Source organism: Manis pentadactyla, chromosome 6 (assembly GCF_030020395.1).
Source record: "Manis pentadactyla isolate mManPen7 chromosome 6, mManPen7.hap1, whole genome shotgun sequence".
Taxonomy (NCBI): Eukaryota; Metazoa; Chordata; class Mammalia; order Pholidota; family Manidae; genus Manis; species Manis pentadactyla.
Window position 1 is genome coordinate 143005063 of NC_080024.1, and position 27256 is coordinate 143032318.

Below are 27256 nucleotides of genomic sequence, written 5' to 3' on the forward strand. Positions count from 1 at the left end.
TTGTTAAAATGCACTTAGGTTAACGATTGGTGGGTAGCCTTTCAAAGATAGCAGGTTATGAAAGAGCTTCCAGTAAGCCCATCTTCTGCTGGTTGCATCTGCATCCTTGTCCTTCACTGCATTAGCACTGGCAGCAGAAGGCAGAGGGGATGAGTGCCAACACCATACTATACTCGCATTAGGTGGACGCACGACTCATGGTCAGTAGTCAGCACATGTCTGTGGTTGTCGTAGTAGAGCTAACTGACTTTGACACTAGCTTTATAGTGACAAAGTAGCCAAGTTGAGAACAGAGAATGTTCCCTATTTCCTAGGACAGCGTAGGTGTGGCCTTTTTTGGGCTTTCTGCTGACTGCTTCTTTTGTTACAATGCACAGCATTTATTGGCTCCTTATATAGCCTTGTGTTAGGTGAGGATCTCCATGGTGGGTTGTAGCAGAGAGAGTTAAGAAAAGAAAGGAGACTTTTATCATAAGGATCTGGGGTAGTCTCCTGCTCTGTGCCCACCCAACCAGTGGTAACTTCGATTTTTCATTATCCTTCATACATCATTAAGGGGAAACAGCTTTCTAGTTAACCAAAACTTTTAAATTACCTAAAAGGAAACCCTAAGCCTGGAGCAAGTCATTTCAATAAATTTTGTTCATACTTACCTTCTACTGCTTTTTTTCATGCAAGAAGGAAGCTTTTTCAAGTACATTTGAAAAATAGTGTCGGTAAATTAGATAGCTTCATGGTAAGCCAGCAAGGAGTTAAAATAAGAGCCCAAGATTTGGAGTTAGGAGATCTGGATTCTGTTTTGGGCTCTTAAAGCTAACTGTGGGACAGGTCTAATTATATCTAAAGGACTTTGCAGCTTTTAGGCATTTTGAATATGGTAGAAGCAACTGCATGTTGTTAGGTGAGGGTAACAACTTGTGTTCCAGTTTACACCTCAAGTCATGTAAATGCCAGAGCCTATGATCCAAGCACTCCTGCAGCAGGACAGAGTACACGTGGCCTGTGAGACACCCTGCGGTCCAGGCCCCTGACCTGCATCTGAGTTACGCCTTCCTAGGGGACTCGCAGAGTCTGAAAGGACTTGGGAGCTGCTCCAAAGGAATTTCATCCAAGTCTCTTTTAAATCAGAAAGATACATGCTATGTGGTAGATAGAGGAAGAAGCACAGTGTGTCCAAAAATTAACTAGTAAAACCAATCTGTGGTCTTGGATTCTGCAGTAGTGCACCTGCTAGATTGAAAGGTTGAAGCCTTTTTTGTTTTTTTTAACAATAAGTAACTTACAAAATTAAGCAGTAACAAGACAGACTCTATATTCTTCCCCTAGACTCTCAGTTTTGAGTGAGCTCTTTAGTTTATAGCACTTGATCAATAAATATTTGTTGAAATTTTCCCAACTTTTTTTTTTTACCATCTCCTCTTTACACTGGGCCAGCTGTGCCCCCAAGCCTCCTGTGCTCCTGAGCGACCCTTGCCTTACTGCTCGCTTGCTCCCTGGGCCCAGGAGATGGTTTGTTTCTGTTACGTTGGGTAGTAGACACCCTGCAGAGTCTTAGGCAGCTGAAGATAGGTGTGTGAAGCCTTGGGCTCACCATTACCAGTCTCCCTTCTGCCTGCACCCCCTCCCCGCTGCGCTCCAGCATCAGGCCCCAGACCTTCATCTCTCTTTGTAAAGAAAACATATTTTAAGAATGCTGACATTCAGTGAATAAATGGGAATATTAACTCTTTGCTCTCTTCTCAACAGACGCGAGACGACTTCCTGGGACAGGTGGACATACCCCTCAGCCATCTCCCAGTAAGGACGGTTATCTGCTATCGTGTGTGCTGTGAGCAGTGCTTTCTGTTTGCAGTTGGGTGTTTTCTGAGCGGTATTTCCTCAACACACTAGAGGAGGCTGAAAAGAAGACTGGACCCTGGCCCTGGCCCTTTCTAGAAAATGGTCCTTCCAAGGGGCTGAGAGGAGCATAATTGAAAAAGCATGTGTAACTGATCATGCAAGGAGCTTGTTCACATTTCCAGCAATTTTCTCTTCTCTCCAGCTAGTGTACCTTTGTCACATCACAGAACAACTGCCTTCTTCTGTCACCCCTCCTCCTTGTCACTGGAATGTCTTTGTTTTTCAGATTCATCTTTGGGTATAACCAAACGTTTGTTCCCTTTGTCTAGAAGTGCACAGGCTGTTTCTCTTGGGTACCTCTATAACAACCTAGTGTTCCCCCACATGTTGGTATACGCCTTTCTTAGCATGGAGACAAACAGTGCTATTGGTTTGGAGTGAACTTGTCACTCTAAAATGCTCTGGAAATGCTCACTCTAGCTTCAGAAACATACTGATCTGGCATGTAGTGTTGTTACCATTTCTCTGCTCGCATGAGTAGCAGAACAATTGGGGCTGTTGACTAATAACTGAGGTTGAAGGTGTCTCCCACGTGCTCCAGAAGCAATATAGGTAGAATGGGAGGCAAGACCTGGAGGCCTTGGTGAAGGTGGATCCTGTCATCTCCCAGCTTTCTAGATTATTCCACCCCTGCTCCTGGCCCTTCTTCCCATGGGCAAACTGACTGAGGTGGCACCTAAGAGGGGATAAGTCAAATGTTTCTGCCTTCCAAAGGCATTTTGTTATTTTTTAATGCCTTGTGTGAGCAAACAACATAGTCTAGAGACTAAGATGACTGAAATTGTATAGTGTAAGCCTACCACTGTGGCTATTACCACATGTTAAATACCAAGAAAAACTGTCTCTTACCCAGGAAGCTTTGAAGACATATTGTGAAGGACAGTGCTAGCAAGCAATTCTGCTTAATTTACTCAAGGGAGCTATTAAGGAAGAAAAGTTTCAAGTGCATTCCCTTTCAAAAGATTGGAAGTAACATTGATATGTTCAAATATTTTGGTTTGTTTCTGTATAAAAACCTGAAGTTCCAAGGTGCCAGTGGTGGGTGCATGTGTGTGCATGAAACTTTATAAGCCATCAGAACCCCCCAGTTATTCTGTAAAGTCACATTGAGAGGATATGAAAGTCTCCCATTTGCCTGGGAAGTCTCTCCATGTATTTCTGCATCAGCAGGAGTTCTGTCTGTGGTCTTCAGGTTGAAGCTCTAATCTCCTCTCATTTTTAGGCAGTGCTGGTTGATTGGCTGGTCCGTAGTGAGTGTCCCATCCACCCTTATCCCTAATGCAAAGCTACATCTCAGTGACAGCAAATGATACAATATTCTCTAAAGGGTGTAAGTAAAATTTTTTAACAACTCGCTCCAACAATTCCTGGTTTGAGTGATTGAGTGTCAATTGGTTTTGAGAGGTTGGGTGAGACTCCTAGAGGAACAGAAGAACGTTCCTCTTCAGAAACCAAGTCCGTAGAGGGAATTGTTTAGCTTTGGATTTGGGTGGAGCCAAGAGTGAGCTTTCCAAGAAAGAAGAGGTGCCAAGGCCCAGGACTAGAATAGAAACCAGCTGGTGGGAGAGCAGACTAGCGAACGCCTGGGGAGGCCTGATGAGCACTTGTCCGTGAGCCGAGCCAGCTGACCGATGGAGCTTCCCAGGTTTGCCTCCGCCCAAAGCTTAGCTTGCACTGGAGTGCTGTGGTCTCCATACTTACACTTGACCAGCTCTGTGGAGCCAGCCACAGTCTGGGAGAGGGAGCAAAAGGAGAGGTGTGCTGGTACCTCCCTCATCCTCGGAAGTGGTGGAGGAACCCAGCTAGCATGCTCGGAATGGGCCTTTTGGCCTGGGATTTGAGGTGTACGCATGTATACGCTTGGTCACGTGTATAGGACACTCATGGGAGTATTACACAGTGTCATTACATTTTGTGTGATACCAGGAACGTGGGTGTTTAAAATGGATGTTAGCATTTGAATATATTTTGTAGAGTAAATAACGGATATTCTTTTCTTGATTGCTACATGACCATTGTCAAGGCAGATTATATGTGGCCTATATTTGTCAAAATCATCAAATTTCAGGTAAAAGAAATGAGGTAAATCATCTTACTAGGCATGAGAAGATGATGGAGAGCAGAATGTGGTGGCTGCCATTACCAACCCACTCAAGCCTCAAGGTTTAAGGAATCTGATCAGGCATTTGAGTATTAATCAGTTTTATACAGTTCCATTAGCTGATAGAGAATTTATTTCTTCGGCAGAGATTTGCCAATAGACATGATTCTGGTCTCTGAGGAAGAATCAGGGAAGCAAGCTCTGCCCTCACGTAGCTTAGCAGTGCCAGCCATTATGGAAGCCACACGTGATCCTTGAGCATTTGAAATGGGGCTCATGTGACTGAGGAACTGAATTTATCATTGTATTTCATTTTAATTAATCAAAATTTAAATTAAGCCACATGTGACAAATGGCACCATATTGAATGGTACATGTGAGGATCAGACCAGCGGTCCCTGGTTTAGATTAAAAAATGTCTAATTCTGCATTCCCTTTTCCTCAGACAATAATTCTGGCTATTGGAAGGCGCTGGGGGTGGAGGGATTCTCAAATCTGCCAGTTTAACTTGGTGATTTTTCATTCAGCTCTTTTCCTCTCCCCAAGGCTGTTTCTCTCCAGTTTCCCACAGCTAACGTACCAAGAATATTTAATCTAAGTAATAAGAAAAGGTCCGAAATTTGGAATCATAGAAATTACAGTAAAGGGAAATATTTTTGTCATTTTCTAAATGTGTGTTAGCAAAATACCTAATTGCCCTTGCCTCCACATTGACATATATATATATATACACACACTTATCTATCGGACGGCCAGAATGAGAACTTCACCTGACTGCCTCCAAGATACCATGAACCTGTTCCTTTAAAAAAAAAAAATCATCTCTGCCTTGATTCTTGTCTAAGACATTGCCAACATTTCAGTGTGGCTCTTTTCTAAATCAGGAGCTAGATAGACAAGGTTCACGAGCAGAACTAAGCTTGATGTAATCTCCTGATGGTTAGGAAATTATTTTTAATAATTTAAATATCCTGTTTTGCATATGTTTGGAAAAAGAAATATTTTAGATGTAGTAATTGATGTTTGTTAAAGACCCGTCTTCCCTTGATGAAATTCTAGAGGCCTGTTGGTGCAGTTGCCAGCGGATATTGGTGTTTGCCATGTAAAACCTTCCTTTTAAATTCTTAGGGAAGGGCTCTCGCAAGCTGTCCTCACCTGCAGCTGTGATTACCCTGCCAGAAGGACTGGAGGGTGACCCCGCCTCTCCGTTGGGCTGTGCAGGAACAGACCCTTCTGTGGATGCCCGCTGCAGAGTTGCAAGCTTCTGGTTCTCCGATGTGGTGCACACAGGCCCTCCTTGGCCCGCTGCCCTGTGTTGGGTCCCTGGATTGCTTCCATGCTCTGCTGGGCCTTGTAGGCTGCTGTGAGCGTCCAAGTTGGAGCTCTGCCAGGGACACAAACGAAGGAGGCCACTTGGAACAGAGAAGTAGGGCTGGGAGGATTGTGTGAAGCCGAGGGGCATTCCCAAGTTAAAGTCACTACCTTTTATTGACCCCAGGGGCCGAGGAGGTCAGTGTCAGCTCCATCATTGTGCCCTAAATAGAGAGTGATAATGTGGAAAGAAAAGACCTTTTTCCCCCTCTTTGGTCATGGATTCCTCAGTGCTTTATACTTACGAAATGCTTCTAGATGGAAGAAAATTCTTTGAGAATTGTGATTCACTTTCATTCTTGGCCCTTAGATTCAGTTTGCCCAGTTTTATTTGTGGAGAAAAAAAAACAGGAAATAGGACGCAAGGAGTTGATATTGGTAGGGACCTGTCTTTCCTTTGCTTCTATTCCAGATTTGCCACTTGTCTTTAGTATGTATCTTCCATTTTACTTTTGAGGTTTAGGAGTGAGTTAAAGAGGAAGAAGGAACAGGGGGAGTTGATAAGGTTAGGAGTCTGACCTCAGTGCAGATCTGAGAGTTAAGAAAATGTGAATTCATACTCACAGAAGTCTCCAAAGGTCAGGCTTTAAAAGATCTCTCAGGAATTATTGACTGCGATCTGGGAGATGAGCTTGTTGCCTTGGTAACCTTAATAAGTTGCTAATCCTCTCTGGGCCGCTGTCTTCTCACCTGTGCAATGAAGGCATTTGCATAGATGAACGCAGTTTCCCACCTAGCTCTGTGAAACGGCATCTTAGCTATTGGGTGACATTCACTGAGCAGAGGCACAGCCACATGACATATGTGTTACCTGGGAGACTTGGACAGCATGACTTCTGGAGACACGGGGGAGACAGAGGCTGTGATCTGGGAAGGTAGTTGTTGTCTACCAGCCTGAAGTCTGTACTGCAGCACAAGCAGAGCTCATCTTTTTTATTCCTTTATAGTGGGGCACAAGAGCACACCTAGATGTGACTGCACTATTATTGCTGATTTGTTTAAAAAAAAAGACAAAAAACCATCATGTTTGCATTGGTTTGTTAAATTCAGTGTGGCATTGACTAAAGCCTATACAGTATTTTATAACTAGTCTTTACTAATTATTTATAGACAAAAATAACTCCAAGCCTTGTATAACAATAGAATGACATTATCTGGCAGGTGTGCCTGTTACACGTCTGAAATTTTTCTTGCCTCGTCCATCAGTTGTGCCCCTCTGCCCTTTTGAGCCCTCAACACACCGACTCCTCCCCAGCTAAAAAAATCCCAGTATCCATACCAAATGCACTGGGGTGGAGAAAACTATTTCTCCTATTTTAGTCAAGTGCTACTCAAGGGGGTAACTTATGAATTGTAGTTTTCCTAGAGTGAGGCATTTTCAGGGTGTTCGTACTGTTTGGCACCTTAACTGTACTTGAGGGGAGCCCCTTGTTGAGCACCCCTTTTATCTTCAGCTGTTAGGAGGGTAATGGTTCCATCTCATGCACAAAACTCAGCATCATAGAGCTTGGATGACTTGAGAGACTTCATCCACTCTTGTATTCACAGGAGAGGAGGCCTAGGCCTGGAGAGGGAGGTGACTTGCGCTTGCGCGGTGATCAGGTTCCTGGCAGTGCTGGTCCAGGGGCTGGAGGGGCAGGGGGCTTAGTCTAAGGCGCAGGTACTTTTGGTGATTATGGGTCTTGGTATGGCTGTGTTCTCTTCCATTTGACCACAAAGTTATTTCTTTCACTGTATGTCATGGTGCCTGCAGTTCTGAAAGGAACTAATCTTTTTAAGATGACAGCACACAGTATCCAGAAGTTTTCTTTTGAATGCTCAATAACCTGGCACAGGAGGCAGCAGCATCCATTTGGGCCAATACTGTTAACATCAGTCTCTGAGATGGCTTTGTACCAGGAACACTTCCAGTGCTGTCCTGAGAGTCTCTACACTGGGCTTTAATCCAGGGAATAAGATCAAGTAGGAGCCAGGTTGATGTTATGAAGAATCCTGTAGTTATCCACAAGATCACCATCATGTTCACTCTAGAGAATTTCCATGAAGGTGAATTTTCATTTTTTAATGCCCTGCCTTTTATTGCCAAGCACTGAGTCAGCAAGACTCACAGTGACATGAAAATGTAGAAGATACAATGATAATAATGGCCCATGTTTGTTAAGTGTGAACTATTACAAGGACTTTACACCAAGCCAGCTGACTGGTTTAATCTCCACAGCAGCTTGGAGTAAGATCCTGTTGCCAGCCCACTTTATGGATGAGGCCACTGAGGCATGGATTAGTGAGGACCTTGCGCTTGGCTGTGTAGTGTAGCTTTGTGAGTGACAACGCCAGGGCACAGACCTAGGAGATCTGCCTCTTGATCTGTGGGGGTGTTTGCCTTTTAAACTATGGAGCATCTGACAGTTTGATTTTCAGTCCCTCTAAGCCCTGGTTTTCTGTCGCCTGTCCTCTGCGCTCTCAGCTGCCACTAGATCCCCCATGCCTGCGAATGACCCTGTAGCCATGCTCATGCCGTGGGATTCCTCAGCTTGAATTGCGCTTCCTCCCAATTATCCAACTACCCAATCTTGCCTATCATCTCCACTTGAACTGCACACCTGACAACGGTTTTGATCCTCAAGTCAGCGTCTCCTCCCTCTGCCCCAAGTCTCATGGAGCCTCTAGTGTCCGTGAATTTGTTGTGCCTTCGATACAATGGCCCCTCCTACACAGTCACAGCCCAAAGGAGAAGTACCGTGGTGTAGTCACATGCCTTTCACATGAGAATTCTAAAATTATTTGTGGGTTGAATAAATGAAAAAGGGAAGAAATGCCAGCAGTAGTACTCGTGATTAATATGTTTTTTTATTGTAAGTGATGTTTATTGGGAAACTTTTTTTTTTAATTTCCAAAATAACTTTACTACCTTAGTGAGAACTATCTAGAGACTATAACTGACTTTGTTCAGTAATGGTGAATGCTCATGGCCTTGGTAGCTTATTGTAGATCAGATGAATTAATTAGCTACTTGTACAAGTGCAGCTGTGTGCCATTCAGTGTTCTTGGCATATGAAGATTACAGTGGTGAGCGAGTCCAAGTCTGATCTCATGAGCTTGCATTCTAGAAGTGATGGATGATAAACTAGTAAATAAAGAAATGAGCAAGGTAATTTCAGATGGTAGAAAGAGGGGAGATGGGGCAGGATCTGTGATAGTGGGTGGTAGGCAGATGGTGGTGATTAGGATGCCATGTCTGAGGGTGTGGCTGGGATCTCAGACCTGGATAGAAAAGTGGAGATGGCCAGGGCCCTCCATCAGGATCTGTAAGGTAGCATCAGATGTGATGCAGGGCGTGTGAGGCCAGGACGGCTGGAGTAAGGGGTGAATGAGAGGCAGGTTCACACTGAGGTTATAGGTGACTAAGAGCAAGATGTGTTTGACCTTGTAGGCCATAAGAAAGAATTTTCAGTTTATTATAAGCAGAGTAGGAAGCCATTAAAAATGTAAAGCAGGGAGTGGCATAAAACATAATGTTTCAAGTGCGAATGCACACACACACACACACACACACACACACACACACACCCCACACACACCACCTACCACACAAACACATATACAAACACAGCACACACACACACACACAGACATACACATACACAAACACAGCACACATACACAAACATACACACACCCCTCTGATACAATAAATTGTATTGTGGTTTGTCTCTCTTGCTACAAAGGTAATGTTTTAAATAGAATTAAAGAATCTAGGTATTTGAAGTTTTACTATATACAGTATTTTTAAATTAATGAAATAGTAACATTCATTTTTCCAATTTCCTGCTTTGACCAACTGATTTTGCACAATATGAACACTGGTTTCTTCTAAAAATGAATAAATATTGCACTAATATTCATAGCTTCATGAAATAAGCACCAGCCAAAGGCTGATGTTGGAAAAGATAATCTTTCAGTTAGGCTGATGACATGATGTTTAATGTTAAAAATAAGATAACATTGCCTTCCCAGATTAGATCTCGCATATTTTCATGTTAACCTCCATCTTTAGGTTCCTTGAATCACAGGGGCCTTTATTTGGAGGGCACCAGTGACCATTGGTTCTCCGAAGCTAATCAGCAGCGTGAGATTGAGGCCAGCTCCCTGCAGTTAGAAATTACACTTGGCAGTGACGACTATAATTTTGTCATTTGTCTGAGGCTGGAGCTGCCTCCTAAAACTGAATGTTGATAGTGACATCTAGTGGATCTTGGGTACCTAAAGTTCTGTGACCTTACAAAGTCGTGTAATTGTCAAGTACAGGTGGAGGAACCAGCTCATTTTCACCATTCCTGTGTTCTAAACTACGAACATGTTTTCTCTGTAATTCATTTTGGTGTATCTAAAATACAAAACTATCAGGAGTTATTGAAACTTAATTTTTCTTCCTGTAGACAGAAGATCCAACCATGGAGCGACCCTATACCTTTAAGGATTTTCTCCTCAGACCAAGAAGGTGAGGCTTAGGGTGCAGGTGTCTTTTATGCTTTGGCTGTTGGTTTTCTCTGAAGAAGATTTTAGCTCCTTTACTGGTTTCATCTTTTAAAAAAAAGTCAACATAAATATGAAAGATGCAACCGAGTCATATCCTTTGTAACCAGTTTTCTTCCATTATGCAGTCATAAATCTCGAGTCAAGGGATTTTTGCGATTGAAAATGGCCTATATGCCCAAAAATGGAGGTCAAGATGAAGAAAACAGTGAGCAGAGGGATGACCTGGAGGTAAGCAGCAGAGCTTCAGTCTGTATTCCTTGGCTAAGATCCTATTAATATTTTACTGTAAGGCTTTATAACTTAGGGACATAAAGGTTTATAAAGCTTATGTGTGGAAAAAAATGTGTCCGTGAATCTGTCTTTAATCATCTACCAATGTGCTTGGTTTTAGTAAAAAAGATGAACTTTTCATTTTATGTTCCAACACTAATAATTGAAGAGGTTTCTCTTTATAAAATGTTATACCCGTATTCTATTAATCACCCCATCATTATATGACATTTTTCTCACATATTTAGTTGATTTTTTGGACCTTCAGCTCTTTGTAAATTCCTTTTAGCCCTTGGAATTGCTTCAGAGTGGTAAAGTGGCTGAGGAAGTCTTTTCCCAGTTTCTTACTACACTTGGCCCCCGTGATGACATGCGTTAGGAAGGCGCTCCTCTGCAAACGTCTTTTTGGAGTCAGTTGTCCAGGGGACTTCATTTTTTTCCCTCCTGACATGGCTGCCTTGTAACTTCTAGGCACATACCTCTACTGTGGATCCTGTTGTACCGTCTCAACACTCTGCAGGCAGGACTCTTCTGTTAGATTCTCATGTTGTTCTGAAAATGGCCGTGAAGCAAAGCCTCTCTGTGGCCTGTTAGCACATCTGTTTGCAGCTGTTGCGTATACGTGATACATGAACAGTGTGTTACAGGCGAATTAACAGAACCCTCTGAGACCAAGAGGCCATATTTCCAGGCAGGATTTCACTTGGGAGCTTTCATCTGTGTGTATATGCGAGGAGGAGTGAGGTGGGTGGCAGACGGTTATGAATGTTAAGATTTCATGAGCATATCAACAGATTTTTATCTCAAATCCAAGAAATTTTTTACACTCCTCTAACCTTCCATCTGCAGTAACCAGTGAATTACTTAATTTTCCAGTGATTTTGCTAGGGGATGTTAGGAAGGAATACTTAATGCCTAAAATATGTGTTGCAAAAATGTGACTTTAGCTCTGGTACCATGGAGCCCATGTCTGTGGCAGCAGCAGTGGGGAGCGCCTCACTGGAAAGCAGCGGTTCCCAGGCTGCTTGTGGCTCCCATGATTGTGCTCCATGCGGAGCGGGAGCTTCGCCTCCTCCCAAAGCCGTCCTCGGTGCCGTCCTCCTGGGGGAGGTAGAGCCCCGGGCCTCGAGGTCACTCGTGCCATGGTCTCTGCCAGCGCACCCATACAGTGCAGCTCACCTCAGCAGCTCCCTTTCCCCTTGTGAAGGTGATGAGAAGATGCCAGCGTAGCATGACCCTCGTCATTGGCCTGGCTCTCTACAGCCCTGGGGTCCTTCCGGTCAAAACAACAAACATGAAATAATAAAAGAGTATAATGTGACTTAAGCAGTGTAAGAAACTATCCCCATCTAAATCTGTGCTGCTCTGTAATCCAGTTATCTTAGAAGGCAGCACAATTGGCCATTGTTCAGAATTTTGTTGAGACTCTTCTAGAATTGATTTTCTGCCCTTTTTGGGAATTTCTCCTAATGTGGCACATGGAGAGTGCCCAGGAGCAAGGAGGAAGGACACAGAGCACACTGGCTGTCCTTCCCTCACAGCTGGAGAACCCTCCTCACCGTCTCCCATTTGATCTTACCCCACAGCACGGGTGGGAGGTTGTCGACTCGAATGACTCCTCTTCTCAGCACCAGGAGGAGCTTCCTCCCCCTCCTCTGCCTCCTGGCTGGGAAGAAAAAGTGGACAATCTAGGTCGGACTTACTACGTCAACCACAACAACCGCACCACTCAGTGGCACCGTCCGAGCTTAATGTGAGTACCGTGTGAGGGTCAGGAGAACCACCTCATGCCCTGCGGTGGGTCTGAATGGAGCAGCTTGGCAGCCGGGACAAGGTTGGGAAGTAAACCTCATGCCAATATTAGCACATGGTTGTGTAGGATTCCTCTTCATTCCGTCGGAGCCTGGGAACCTGTCAGAATCTGTGCATCGTAAATAAGAAGCTCTTGCCTTTGTATCGTGTTCTCCTGTTTTAAATATGAACTAATTTATTTTGGATGTCCTTAGGTAGATCATGAAATATAAAGCAGAGGCGGTGTTTCCTAGATCTATCGCATGTTTGGTGATGATATCACTTCCCTCTTCTTCAGCACCTCTCCTCACTAACCGGGAACAGAAAACAGCAGACAAATTGGCTATTCTATCTTCTCTTTAAGCTTTTGGATTTTTATTCCTTTTAGTTATTTGATTTGGAAACTCTCTCAAAGCCATTTTTTTCCTTTTTGGGAATTTATATATCACCCCCTTGATAGAATTAGAAACACACAGGAGAGTGGCACACTCAGAATTCATAATTACTGTTTATTCTAATCCCTCACCAGCCTCAGGGATGCAGTGAATTGATTACTGTTTTGTTCACATGGCAATTTTTGGTGTGATGATAGAAAATAAACACTGGTAAAACCTCAGCTGGTATGAAAAAAGGATTTGAAGCAGCTTGTTTTTAAATCATAGTATACAGTAAGATCTAAGACTATTAATATACACTAAAAGGCAAAAGCAAAGTATTAAAAGAAGGAAAAGGAGAAATTATCCTAGGAACATGAGCTTCCTAGCAGCCAAGACAAGGTGTAATTATCAGTAAATTATATAATTGTATAATAAAAGCACAAATATTAGGTAAGATAAATCTCTTTAACCCAGACTCAGAAATTCCCTAATGATGGTTTTTATGCAGATTACTAGCAGTGTGATGAATGGTGGTGTCCGTAACCTGTTTGTCCTCAGAAATTGCAAAGATGTGGACTGTGGTGAGGAAGGTGGCCAAGAAGGTGGTCTAGGTTGTGTTTGAATGTTTGCAGAATCTGTAGCAGGGAATCCTTCCTAAGCCTCCAAGTGGGTTCTCCCCTGTCAGCTGTCCTCAGTCAGCTTTGGACTGCCCAGCCGTGGACATCCATTGTTCCAGGACAGTGTAACTATCCAAATGTCCAGATGAGGAACGCTTCTTTGTTGTAATTTTTTCCCCTGTAGAACTATAAATGGAAACGGTTTAGTTGATTCTTTTAATATTTATTTGTTTTCCTTTTCCTTTTGATTAACGATCATAACTGTTAACACTATTATAAGCCATTTGACTACTCTAGTTATTTGTGGAAAAAAAAAAAAAACAATTAGACCCACCTTTGGCTTGGTTACCTGGAATGATCAGAAGAATCTTGGTAGCAACACCTTAAGCAAAGTGCCATTATCTACCTTGGCTGAACATGGTAGGAAACAGCTCAGTAGAGACAGAGTGTCATGTGATCTCTGTAGGAAAGTGACCAGAAAGGCAGCTCAGCAGAAGGAAGAAATACTAATAGCCGATGCATACGGGGAAGAATGTTCACCTACGTTAATGATTATCATGCAGATTAAAGCCTATGGGGGACAAATGGGGGTAATTGCTACTTTCTCTACCTCACCGAGTTGTGAAACTGAGGGAATTCATTAGAAGACACTTCACTCTTTTTAAACATACCAACCTTTGGTAGCAGTGTCCTGAAAAATGAAACCAAAACAAAAGATTCATTTGGATAAATGCAGGCTCATCAGTAGTCCAGAAGCAACATGGGAAAATACGGTTCTTAATCCAAGTTCAGGTTCACATGTATTTTCCGGAGAAGTCAGTGCCAATTGGTGAGGCGTTAGTGCCAGGAGAGGCTGGACCAGGAAGGACGTCAGCAGAGCTTAAGGAGTGCATGGCCTCTAGAAAGCAAGAGAGAAGTTAGATAAGGAAAAAGAGTCCGTCCATGATAACCTCTTCATCCTGTATGAATGGTTTTAGGTTCTTTCTCCTTAACTTTTTGGGGCTTGGCCAGAAGCCCTCAAGCCTTCCAGAATTGTTTTAAAAGTATTGTCTTAATTCAGAGAGAATTTTCTTCATAATTTACTTTTCATAGAATATTGCAGCACTCTTTGAGGAAAAATTGATATTACAATGTCTTTATCAAAAGACTGTATCTGAGGAAATCATATAGTGAAGTCATTTCCATGTGGTAAGCAAAGAATTAAGACTATCCTGGGGACTCTTCATTTCTTACACTGTTTACTCCAAATTTCAATCCCTTGAAAAATCTTCTTTGACATCTCATTGACGCTCAGGCTGTTCTTACAGGGTCCTTCTCCATCCTGTCTTTTGCCAGACTTACCACCCCTAGTCATAAATGTACGGTGCACCGAGGGCCTGGATCATGCACACCTGCTTTCTGATTACTTTCTCTTCTTCCTTGGCTCCCAGAATGTTAACCCTCCCTCCTACCCCAGGCCCCCTCCCCAAAAGAAATCCAAAACAAAACTAGAATGTGCCCTTCCCCTTCTGGGAAGACACCTTTATATGGCGCCCTGCTGTGCCTGCCTCTAAGAGAACTGGGCCTGCTCTGCTCAGCTCTCCGTGAAAGCCTTTTGCTGCCCGGTAATGGCACAGAGCCCAAAACACTCCCAAGTGCCTGTTTGAGCAGAGACTGTTTTTTTATCCACAAATTGACCCCTAGTTTCTGGCACAAAGTAGGAGCTCAGCAAAATACCTTTTAACTGAGTGAATGACTACAAATGAATCACTTCTGGAAGTGATTATATGCACGTAGTTTAGTGAACTGTCAAGGCCTCAATACAGAGCTTTAGAATGGAAGGTAGTGCCGTAGAAGACTTCCCCAGGCCTCTCAGGTGTGGGAGTGCCTTTTACAACAGTCCTAATTTCAGATTTGTCCTTACCCATTTAAATGGGAAGTGTAAATTTTTTACTATAAAAACCACAATTTTAAAAACATGGTGAAAGAATTGTATTAAAACAAGATGAACTTTTTAAACTCACTTATTTTAACTCTTTATTGCCTTTTTCTAACACTGCCTACCTTAGCCATAATTTAATCATCCAGTTAACTCAGATCTTCACAGTTACTAGTGAGTGTCAGTGACCCGCCACACTCATCATAATTGGCACTGAACTTGATAAATGTATGGTTTTTCTGATTTTTGTACATCTATATAGTTTCCATCAAGGTCAAGTGAAACATATATACATGAACTTAATAATGACTTAAGAAAACAGAAATAGCCAGCTCTTATTTTTTTCCCTGCCTCTAATAAAATTATTTTTGTTTTGTCATCTCAGATTTTTTTTTTAATAGCTATTTTTTTTTTTGTATCATTAATCTACAGTTACATGAAGAACATTATGTCTACTAGGCTCCCCTCTTCACCAAGTCCCCCCCATATATCCCTTCACAGTCACTGTCCATCAGCGTAGTAAGATGCTGTTCATCTCAGATATTTTTAAATGTTCATCTTGCCATGAGTGTTTAAACTTCTAGTCAGTTTCATTAACTCTCATTCAGTTGCTTAATTCAGTGGCAAAAGACATCCCTTATGTGAACATTTTCGTTTTATCACTAAAGATCATAAAAGTCCCTGATTGGAATTTCAGAATCGGAGTATTTTGCTTCTTTAGACTATTTAGTTGTTTCTGGTTCACAGTGATTACTAATTATTTGAGCATGCTGGTTAAGGAAGATTGGCATAATTAATTTTTAAACACCCCTTTTAAAACAAGAAGTCCTTTCAGACTAGTGGATTCTTATGTATTTCTGAGAAGTAAAAATACAGATATTGTAATATTAAAACCTGTATTTCTCAACCTCTCAGAAGTGCCTGTAACAACTTAAGTATGTGTTAGGACCTGACACATAGCATGCAAACATTGGTCACTTGGTACTGACTGAATAAATAACTGATATTTCAAGTGAAGATTCAAAATTTTGGTGGAACTCTAACATACTAAATGTAAGGCCAGTCAACATAAAGTGAAATTGCTTTCATCTCTAATAAAGTACAGGAAGATAATGTAAATTTCCCTTTGCCTCCTTAGATACTATTGAAGTATTTTATATATTTCATAAAGATATTCTGATCATTTTCCTTCTAAGATTTTTTCTGTTCTGTAATAACTTACAATTTTCATAACCATTACATCTTAAGAATTGAATGTCATATAAAAATGGCTGCAGTGACATAAAATCACAAATACAGTATTACATTTCCTAACATATCCAACAGAGTATCATTTTTTATCATTCTGTTTTGGTGGTTTCAGAAACGTGATTATTATACCTGTGTGTCCTTTTATTTTAATTATTTTCCCCTATGGGCCACCATTGTGTCAGTTTTCCTGAAGGTATCTAGATTTAATGTGATCTTTTTAGTTTAGTTATAGTTTAATAGAGCTATAAAATATGCAGGATATATATTTCTGTTAGAATTTAAAAGTTAGTGTATTGGGTGCACAGATATACAGTAAGACTTCATTAATTCAGATTTTAATAATAAGGAATTATCATTTTAATGTGGGTTAAAAGGAAGCTAACTTTCAGACTACCCCCATTTACCAGTAAAGTTAATGATATATAGATGTTTGTTGAAAATAATCTGAAACTGGTGGTAGAGTCACGTATTTATTTGCATACAGTGTTGCTAATTGCAATAGTTTGCTTATTCCAAACTAGTTACATAGCAGGTGTAAAAGGCTCTTTATTGGGGTATGGTATAAGTTAGTTTGAAACTATAAGAATATTTTAAAACCTTTGATTTAGGAAACATCATAATGAGAGCCCTTGATTAATACTCTATTTCAATTAGTCCAAAATAATGTTTTCAAATATTTTGAAATGTAACTTGCAGCATCATTTTTATTAACAAATGTGGCATCTTATTGAATGATTCTATAAGAGTTTTCTCTGAAAAACATTTTAACATCTAAACTTCTCAAAAAAACTCCAAGTAGTATATCTCGCCAAGAATGATTCCCTTAATTTATTGTAAAAGTTTTCAAAGTTGAATCAATGCTTTCAAATTTAAGAGAGTTACATGATGGAAAAAAAAAAAAAGTGAAGTTGCAGTTTTGTTCAAATCCCAGGTTAACTGCCTCATGTTTCTGTGAATTCTTCAAAGTACTTTCATGGGCAGAATTGCAGTGTCATGATTCTGAGACAGCAGATCCACAGCAGCCGGAAAAGTTCACACTGGGTCAGGAGCACTTCCCTCTGGATCCCAGCTTTGAGTTTGTGTTATTTCTGTTCTTTGGTCAATTGTTAATGACCAGATGGTACTGCCTTGTGATTGCCAGACTCCTAGATGGGTTGCCACTCCCTGGCAACAAGTGCCAGCTTACCTGTCACCTCTCCTCCAAGAAGCCTGACACGGCACTGGAACAAATGAGTGGAGACTTTGATTTCTCTTCTTCCTTCAATACTAAAGTACATTTTGCAGTATATGAGGGAAAGGTGCTCAAAATACTGATGCATTTCAACACCGTGTTTGATGGAAATGAACCTTGAACTGTAGCCAAGGTATGGTGAAAGAATTTCCATATTTAATGGCCAGCTAATTGTCAATGTGTGTGTGACGTCCGGCGCGTCACCCTCGGTGAGCTTGGTTGGGCCATTGGTGAAGGGCCAGTTACCAATATCGGTTCTCCTGTCTCATGTCCCCGCACCGGTGCTCCCAGGGATGTGTCCTCCGAGTCAGACAGTAACATCAGGCAGATCAACCAGGAGGCCGCGCACCGGCGTTTCCGCTCCCGCAGGCACATCAGCGAAGACCTGGAGCCCGAGCCCAGCGAGGGCGGAGACGGCCCTGAGGTACCACACGCTCGTCACCTCCACACCCTGCACCTCTTCTTTTCCATGTCCTCAGGCTGATCTATGTCCTCGTTTTCGCAGTCCATGCTGTCTAAAGAGTAAAGATTACAGTCTCAGAGCTAGTTGATGTCCATTAGGATATTTATTGAGAAAGTCCTTATAAAAGCCATGTTTGATGAAACCATGTATCTGTGTTACTACAGAAGGGAATGACATTAATTTTACTGTGGAAATCTTAACATATTTTCACTTTGGAATTTATTTCTCCCCACACACTGTCTAACCATATATCATTAAGTGGCAAAAGGGTTATCATGTTTAAGCAATTGAATGAGCCCTATTAACTTGTTTAGGTATCAAATACAATTTTTTTATTGAGTACTTCTGACATCATTGAAGTGATTTATTACCAAGAAAATACAAATTTGGGTGAATTTACAAATGTTTCTAATTTTCTTCTTAACTGTTCATTATTAATTACTGGGGAAAAAGATTACTTATTGAACAGCAAATTAGCAATTGCCATAGCTTCATGGATTAGAAATCCATTCTCTTTAGGCATTGTGTTATGAAGGTCATTCATAAATTGTTCCAGTGGTCACAACTGGAAAAGCAAAATTAATGATTCCATAATAAATCCAGTAAAAGTTTCTTCATACCAATGTTCATTTATAACCCTAACAGCATCTCTGCTGTTTTTACTGAATCTTCAGCAGTTAGAATAGAAGAAAATTCATGAAAATCATGAATGAATTCCTCAGAACATTTTTTAACCCATGCATATTGTAAGAAGTCCTAAAAGTAAGTCACCGCTCAGAGAGATGGTATTGTAAAGTAAAGGGCTTGGTGCCTGGGACCAGGCTCCTTCACTTGAAGTCCTGGCCCTGTCCCATCCAAGGCCTTTCACCTCTGGCAGGTTACTCTCTTTGGCTCAGTTTCTCCAACTATTAATTAGGGTAGTAGCCATATCTTCCTCACATAGTTATGGAGAATACTGTTTGCTTCCCAAGTGCTCAGTAAAAGCTAATTACAGTTATAATGGTTCCTGTCAGGGAGAGGACAAGAGGATCCCTCGGTCCTCACATTAAACCCTATGTCTCATTCCTTGATAGCCTTGGGAGACCATTTCAGAAGAAGTGAGTATCACTGGGGACTCCCTCAGTCTGGCACTGCCCCCACCACCAGCCTCCCCGGTGTCTCGGACCAGCCCCCAGGAACTCTCCGAGGAGCTCAGCAGAAGGCTTCAGATCACTCCAGACTCCAACGGGGAGCAGTTCAGTTCTTTGATTGTAAGTGACAGTCCATTTGAATGCGAAGTGGAGCAAGTATTTTATCATTTTTTGTTGCTTTAAGAGAATGTGGTATGCAAATAATGACCCAAGGGTCTTCCAGCTCCCACATAAACTGACGTTTTCCAAAGTGCCTCCTTCCCTAAGAGAGGCAGGACTACACCATGATTAGCCTGAGCAGGTGAGAATTTTTGATTTATAAAGAACTCGAGAGAGTAAGAGTTCATGACTTCTGTAATTATCAGCTTTAACCATGTACAGTTTATTTTCCCAGCCAAAGGCTCCTAAATAGTTCCTTCATCACAAAGGTGGTATTTCACACTGGGACTTAAGAGGCATGGGGCTCTTAGGTCATACTCTGCAGACTTTTATCATTCTCATTTCACAGGTGAAGCCATGATGTATAAGTGACCCATGCAAAACGAGGTTAGAATGGGAGATAGAAGACATCTCCCAAGTCCCAGAAAATGAATCCTTGAGAAAGGTTGTGAAATTATGACACATCAGGGTAGCATTTGAGCTTGGGTTTCAAACTATCAGGGAAACTTTCTAGAAGCTTCAGATGGGGCTAAGTCTCAATGAGAAGTAGTAGAATCAGCCATGAAGATGTCCGCATTTGACAGTACAAAACTGTGCAGAAAAAGCCCATACAAAATTCCTGCTTGTGTATAAAATTGAGAATAAATGCAGTCTTAATGTTTCTCAAGAACTTGAACTTAAAGATGTACCATAGTAAATGATGGTAGTCACTCCACCAAAAGTGGCATCTTGGAAAAATAGCTGTTATTACAACCCTATCAAATGTAATGGCTCACAGGACTGCATAGAGGGTAAGAGCGAGTAAGCAGCCACAAAATCGTTACTCCTTCAATTACAGTGTTTTCATTTAAAAAGGCCCCATTGGCCCATAGTGTATGAGTTGCTTGATTACTCAGTAAATGTGGTTTTGTATCAAAATTCTATGAGTGTGTTTCAGAAAGAGAATTGCCAATGAGGTGAAAATTTAGTACTAAAAGGGCAGGAAAAAAAGTTTGCATATGTGGGATATTTGAATTAGTAAAACTGTTCCTATGGAAGCAACACATGCAGTAACACCATATATTTAAATCCTGTAAAAAGAAGTGAGTCCTGCAAGAACCATAGCAATTTTACTCCTTTAGTCCATCAAGTGAAAAATGACAATTTCCTTCAGCATCAGTGTTGAGTTAGCACCTCTAATTACTTGCATAGGGAGCTCCTGCATTAGGTTATTTAAGGTGTGTAACATATCTTTCAGATCCAAGTGCAAGTGTTGGCATTAAGTTTGTATTGAGTCTGGTTCAGCCATTAAATAAGAGTGCCTAGGAAAAAGAAGAATATGGGCTTCTCCAGGTTTGCTTGTCAGAGTCACTCTACATTCAGCGACAGTAGCATAAACTTTAGTTACTAAAGAATGAATCCTTCATGCTAACCATTGTGGAAAGACAGTAACAGCCCCCAGCAGTGCCACAGTCTTTCTTTGGCTTTATCCCATTTGCAAAATATTAGACATGAGAAATTGCTAGACTCATCCAGTGGAGGAGATGCTGATTAGACCCCCTGGCTTTTGTGTGTGTGACCTGCTCTTCTGATTGGATCTGTTAGGTTTTTTTTTTGTTAACCATGTTAACCAATTAATATTCAGTGAGACAAACATTATACATTACACACAAGATTTTTTTTTATATTACCTTCACTTCAACTCCATTCAGAAGCTAAAATGATACATACCTGCCCTTCAGGAGTAGCACAAAATTGTATTTGAGTTCTTGTGGACATAGAACCCAACTGATTCTTTGTCAAAAATTATAATATTCAATAGATGTTTACTAGCCAAGTATCACTGTTTCTTCCTGTATTCACATCACCCTAGAATTTACCCAGAGGTTGCGCCCCAAAGCAGAATATACAGGACTGTCAGCCTCTCACTTCCATTCTTAGAGCAACACTAGAGTCGCTGGGGCCTGTGGAGCCCCCTTTCCTGTTGTGACCTCCTCCTCTTGTTTTTGCTGTTACATCTAAGGACCAGTCAGAATGCCATTGTGCCTGAGACTGCAGATGGAAGGCTACCTGACTCCTTAAAGGAGTGCTCTCATTACTCTGAAAAGGTGCTTTCCCTTATTACCTCCTAAAATCAAAGAGCAGTGAATAGGCTGGAGTGGTATTTTTTTTAAGCCTGTGAAACTCGTTTCTAGGCATGTGTTTTCCTGACATGTCATGTCCTTTCCTCACCCAACAGAGAGAGCCCTCCTCGAGGCTGAGGTCCTGCAGTGTCACCGACGCGGTTGCCGAGCAGGCTCATCTACCACCGGTAACCCCCACTCATTTCCAGTCTTTAGTCGGCTCTCTTGGCTTTCCTTTAAAATCATGGGCTTCTGAGGAAGAGTTTTTCCTGTGCAAATCCATTTACCACATAAATGAGACATTAAAATTTCCTCGCAAATTGCCCAAGGCGAGTGGCATTCTAATAGAGTTGTTACTGCCTGCAAAATCTGCAGGGCTGAAACCTCAGTGCCTTAGTTTTCCACCCAAATTAGTACCAATTCTGATGTGCTTATGTGACTTACACTACTTACTTGAAAGCATACATTAATAATTCCCTTTCTTTTTTTATTTTAAACTGCATTTAGTCACTAAAGCATGCTCAGGTGACCTGTATCTTAAGAACATATTGAATCCCTTTGAACAGGAACAACTCTTTTGGGTGTGCAATGAATATTTCCATTACTAATGGCCTAAACTCGTAATCCACAAAGCCCCTGTGCCTTCTCTTTAAAGGCAGCCCTACTGACTAAAGGGTTCACTGTAATTTGCTCCCATTCTCCAGTTTTCATAATGAGCAGCAAATACAGAAGCGTAAGGGGTGTTGAATAATGCAGTACATAAATAAAAATGAAATGCAAATTGGAAGAACTGCCTTTGGAGAAGTTTAGTGTACACATTAAAAATAATTTTTTTTTATCAATTTGTTTCTCCTCTGGAGGGCAAAATAATACGTGGTTTCAGCATGTTCAGTTTGATATTTGACCTGGCCAAGTTTTTTTATTACTGTGAATCCTTGATCATTTTTAGTACAAATGCTTTATTATGTTTGAAATGGAAGGTGGAAAAAAGATTCCCCTTAACAATTCTTGCACAGTCACAGTGTCTTCCCTATCGTGTACATCTTCGCTTGACTTCAAAGGATATTTTTGCCTATGTTTTAGTCTTTTTTGTTTACAGAATGAGTTGAGTACACTAGTCAACTGAGTAATCAACATAGTCAGTTCAGTTGTGGCGTACATAGAATTGGTTGGTTGATCAGAAGCTTGACAAGATCATCCTTTCTGAGATAGTTTCAATATAGGCTTTCCCCCTACCCCCCAAAAAAAACACAGAACAAAGAGCAGTGATGGACTGGTGGGAGTCCCCCTCAACCTGATGATTCTGATTTTCCTTGATGAATTAATGGCACTTTCTCTCCCTTTCAAAATCAGTGTCGATTTTATTTGCCCAAGGACCCACATCCTGGAAACTGATGATTCCTCCCTCTTTCCTTGTCCTGTATGAAGCTGCGAACTCACTGATAACCAGGGGCCTCTTACTTGAATTTTCAGTTTGGCACATTTAAGAATCTGCTAATTATTTAACAGTGAGGGCAAAACCATAGTGGGCTCCACTATTTTTCAGTTAAGACATCTCACATTATTGAGGTGGTAACTCATCGTTTACACCCACCAAGGCTGCAGCCTGCGCCTTTCAGGGAGGGGGCAATGGTGTTCCTCTTTTACCTCTGGTCATCAGTGCTTGCCCAGCTTTATTTGCACTGGGTGGATTTCAGGGACTCTGATTCATGTCACCTCCTTACTGGCTACATCAGCAATGATCCCTGATTCAGTAAGCAATGGGTGGTCTCCCTAAGTGCATTTCACTGATATAAATTATTATTTAACAGCCCAGTGCCCCAACTAGGAGAGCGCGTTCATCAACTGTCACGGGTGGTGAGGAGCCAACGGTAATGATACCCTTTATGAGACATGAATGGCAAAACTGTGGGCTGGTTTTGATTATTTTCAATCAGGGTGAACATACTCTCTTCTTTTTTGGATAAGATCAGACTTCTTTGTGCTACAGAGCTGCATGTGTTTCTCATTTTAAATCTCTGTCACATTGTTCAAAGGTACTGGGTAAAACAAAATAATTGTTTAGTCCTTATAGTTTTATTCAGAACACTGTTAACCTTTGATTGAATGCATTTAATTTGACCATTTAGAATATATTTTTGCCTCCTGATAAGGTTTTCCTGTTTGTTAGAAGGCTTGGCTAAAATACTTTGGAAGAAAGTAAGGGAAGCCACGGGAATTGCGTGGAGTTGGACACGTGGATTCGTGGTTGTGTGCAGGGCAGTCACTTCCTGTGCATTTCCTAAATCACGTTTTAAATTCTGCATTAGGTTTTCTGTATCATGAGCATGAAGCAGTGTTCATATAGTTTGGAGAGAGAGAGGAGGGAATGTAAGTTTAAAAGGTCTAGAAAAATGTGTTTCTCTAGGCCAAGTATCTGTTGTTTTTCATTATTTTAAATTTCTAGTATCCATGTTTGTGTGTATTTTAATTACCTGTTTTCTATTTGATCCATAAAGACAGGCTAACTTAGCTTATGCTTTGAGCTCCTGTAGCTATTTGAAGAATTTTCCTTAATGTTTCACCTGTGTTATGTTTGTTGTAACTGCTTATTTCTTGAGAATATCCTTAAATACATACACAGTTGCTGATTTTCTGTAGGATGTTGATTTAAAGGAACAACTTAGTTACATTTTTAGAATTTAATGCTCAGCATTGCACACAGGAAAATCAGCTGGCAGTCAGCAAAAATCAGGCCATTTTAAGGTATGGAGCTGTAATGATTTATGTCAAAGTCATGTATTGGGTGGGCCAGGCTCAGCGTCCACTAGAATTCAAGAAATTCCAAATGAACGGGCCTATTTCCTACTGTGTACTAGTAATTTCTGTGGGAGTAGAGTTGCAAGGTAGGTGAGATCATTTCATGAAATAATTTTAATAGAACTCAGTGCTAATGAGTGTCCCCAGTCATCCATTTTTGCATTTTATGGGCCTTGGAAGGTGCCGTTAGGATTGGAGTGTTGTGATAGGTGGTGATGTTAAGTGCCAGGATGAATTACGACAGTTCTGGGCTCCATGGTGAGAGTTCGCTGGCAGGACAGAGTCATCAGTCTATGCGGGTCCCTGTCGCCCTCGCATTGCCCTCTCCTTCCCCTCCTGCAGCAGCGAATTAAAAATACAATTTGGTTTTGCTTTTATTTTTAAGGCCTGGGTAGTGGGTAGTTTCTCAATGTTTTGCCTGCTCTCATGCTTTCTACATACCTAGTAAGCTTTCAGCAGTGCCAAGCCAACTTATTTTATGGCTGTGGCAGGAATTCAGATAGGCTTGAGAGCATCGCCTCTCTCTCCTCCACCCTCGCCATCCCTCATCATAAATGCCAATTCCATCTCCCACTGTGTTTTCTCCCTCTTTTACACCTTCTCCCACCCCTCCTGTGTGTGCTGAGCCACACAGAAGCCACCCCACCCCTTCCTCTCTGCTCTCACAGACATGCATGTGGATGTACATACATGCACACGTTGGGGAGTGGGCTCTCGTGTGCATATTACCTAGCTGCTTGGTATTTTCACTCACTTACGGTCATTCCTCTGGGACACGTTAATAATTACAAAATGTTCCATGGTTTGAATACACCACCATTTATATAATTTGCCCACACTGATGAGCATTCAGCCCCCACCCCACCCCTTTTGGTACCACACAGCATGTTGCATTAACCATCCTGGCGTATCTGTCTTCCCATGGTAGTGCTTTCATTTCTGTAGTAGAATGAGCAGCCCTGATTCTCTGCGTGAGACCACGACTCTTTGGTGTATGGCTGGCTAAGCAGTGAGATAAAGTGAGAAGAAGAACACAGTCTATTTGGTCTTTGCTATGTATGCCCTAAAAATACACCGAGGTAAAACAGTATGGCAGGGTTAGAGTAAGCTCGGGAGAGTCTGTCATAGTGCCAAACTGTTTACCATCCTTAAAAGCACATTGAAACTTTACAGTTTAAACACGATTGAGTTCTTCATTTTAATGAATAAATGGAGCCACTATGAATTGTGGTTAAAGGGCGATTTGGCATTGTGGAGCACAGTAGTGTATTGAGATAAAAAGCTATGCAATGTTAAGTTAAGCTGGCTAGCGGATTTTAACTTGGCTCTTGATGAACTTGTTTCGCAAGGTGGTGTGGAACGCATACCACCAGCACGCGTGTGCGCCTAAAGACTGATCTTGGCTCCAGGGCTGGGCTGCATCCATGGTCTCTTGTCTGTAGAAGCTGAGTCCTGCCCCCTCCCTTAAGTGGGGAGGGTCAGAGGCAGGCAGTATTTTGAGCCACAAATGGCATCAGTACAGGTGGCTCTCCATGGTCATTTGGGAAGAAATCTATAAAGAAACATTGTAATAACACCATCTCACATACATGGAACTAGATCACATGTTGTCAATTCAATTCTCAGAAGTTAGAATGAACATTTTCCATATGTTGGAATGAACAGTTCCATAAACTGATTGGTCCTATTCACAGGATCTGTGAAAATAACCTGGGTGCTGGAATACTCTGCTGCGAGTCCCACAGTTCTGAGATCATCCATGACACATCCAAGTCGCTTAAATTTACCAGTCTCCTCATAAATACCCTTCCCAGGGGTTTTGTAAATATAAAACTATCCTTGAGGTTTCCAGAACAGAGTTTTCTAAGGTATATAGTTACTTACCCTTCCCAAAAAAAACTTGACAGGACAGAGGAAGTGCAACAAATTCCATTTGGTCGTCATGTCAACAACAGTAGGTCAGAACTTCCCAGCACGCACTTTGCCAAAAACATGAATTGACCACTAACTTAGATTACAACTTGGGTTCTGACTCAGTTCAGCAGAGTCAGTTTTTGAGGTGCCCAGATAAGAGGTAGCCTAGAAATAGTTCATTTGTACTGGTGCCGTAGTGAGAGGAAGAGTGAGGAGAAGAGCCTCGGGCTGTGGATGAACTCATCTGTCTTTCATACTCATGGAAAGACCAGGCCTGCATGTTGATGGATCTTCCACTCCTCTGTCCCTACACCTCCGTCTAGGATGCTGTGTCGTCAGAGCCTTGAAATTACCATTATGGTGCCTTTGGGACTTGATTTGGAGAAATATCAAGAAAATTGTTGTTGCGGTTTTAGCAGAAAGTTTTCTTACAAGCAATCTTGCCTTGCCTGGTAAACATGTTTTAGAAATAACCACTGAGGCAGCTGCTTCATGGCTTCAGTGTTCTCTGGAATGTGCTGCTGAGCTTGCAAGTAGAATTTGAGCCTTGTTAACAACTGAGGTCCCTCAGTTATGTGGCAGCACCCTTGATGGTGCTTTCCAGCTCAGAGTCCTGCAGGGGACCAGGGGACCCTCGGACTGTGCCCGTCTTAGCCAAGGCCCACTGTTGGTGGTGAACATGAAAAGGAGGGATGAGCTAAGAGATTTATTACATTGTCAGCCTCATGGGAGAACCACACATGGTAAACCTCCAGGTGGTGGTTCAGAGGGTCCTAATTAAGGAAGACAGTACCCAAAAGAAGCAGCTTCCTGTTGGATTGTCACCTAAGAGTTTCTTGTGGTGGTGGCCGCTTTACTTTCCATTCCCCCCAGGAGCCTTGGTAGCCACAGTTGGCTTCTTGTTTCTGTGCCCTCCACCCTTAGACTGAGTGGCACCCTTTCCCAGTCACAGGTCCTACATGCAGCCACATTCATCTGGGAGCCCCTGGGACACACTGTCCTCAAACCTCCATCTCATCACTTCTGTGAGTCATTGAAACATCCTCGCTATTCCAATATTTCTCCACCCAGACTGCTGCTTACAAGCAGAAGTGTGTCAGGAATCCTTTTGCAATCTAATTTGGACTATAAAGTCACTCTATACTGGGCATGTCTCTAAACCCAGAAACTGCTTGTGCTTCATTCCCTGTTTAAAGAGACAAAAGCCAGATATGGGAGGGTGGGGGCAGGTACAGCCCCCCTCCCCCATATCAGGCTCCTTTGGAACTGTGACCTCAGGTGGCCAGGTGGCTTCCTGAGTGGGGTCAGGTGAGATGTCCTGGTTGGT

At 41.9% G+C, this 27256-nt stretch overlaps 1 protein-coding gene across 11 annotated transcripts in view; it reads left to right on the forward strand.

The window, feature by feature from the left end:
- Positions 1 to 27256, forward strand: part of NEDD4L (NEDD4 like E3 ubiquitin protein ligase) — a 322004-nt gene that overhangs the window by 246530 nt on the left and 48218 nt on the right. For 6 of the 11 annotated variants that reach the window (XM_036876834.2, XM_036876837.2, XM_036876835.2 and 3 more), the window contains 8 exons: positions 1747 to 1797; positions 9808 to 9869; positions 10033 to 10135; positions 11764 to 11930; positions 17654 to 17786; positions 18899 to 19075; positions 21330 to 21404; positions 23028 to 23087. In XM_036876834.2, the coding sequence (XP_036732729.1) occupies positions 1747 to 1797; positions 9808 to 9869; positions 10033 to 10135; positions 11764 to 11930; positions 17654 to 17786; positions 18899 to 19075; positions 21330 to 21404; positions 23028 to 23087 (828 nt within the window). The remainder of the gene's footprint in view (positions 1 to 1746; positions 1798 to 9807; positions 9870 to 10032; positions 10136 to 11763; positions 11931 to 17653; positions 17787 to 18898; positions 19076 to 21329; positions 21405 to 23027; positions 23088 to 27256) is intronic. The other 5 variants (XM_036876838.2, XM_036876831.2, XM_036876833.2 and 2 more) reach the window with 3 other exon arrangements.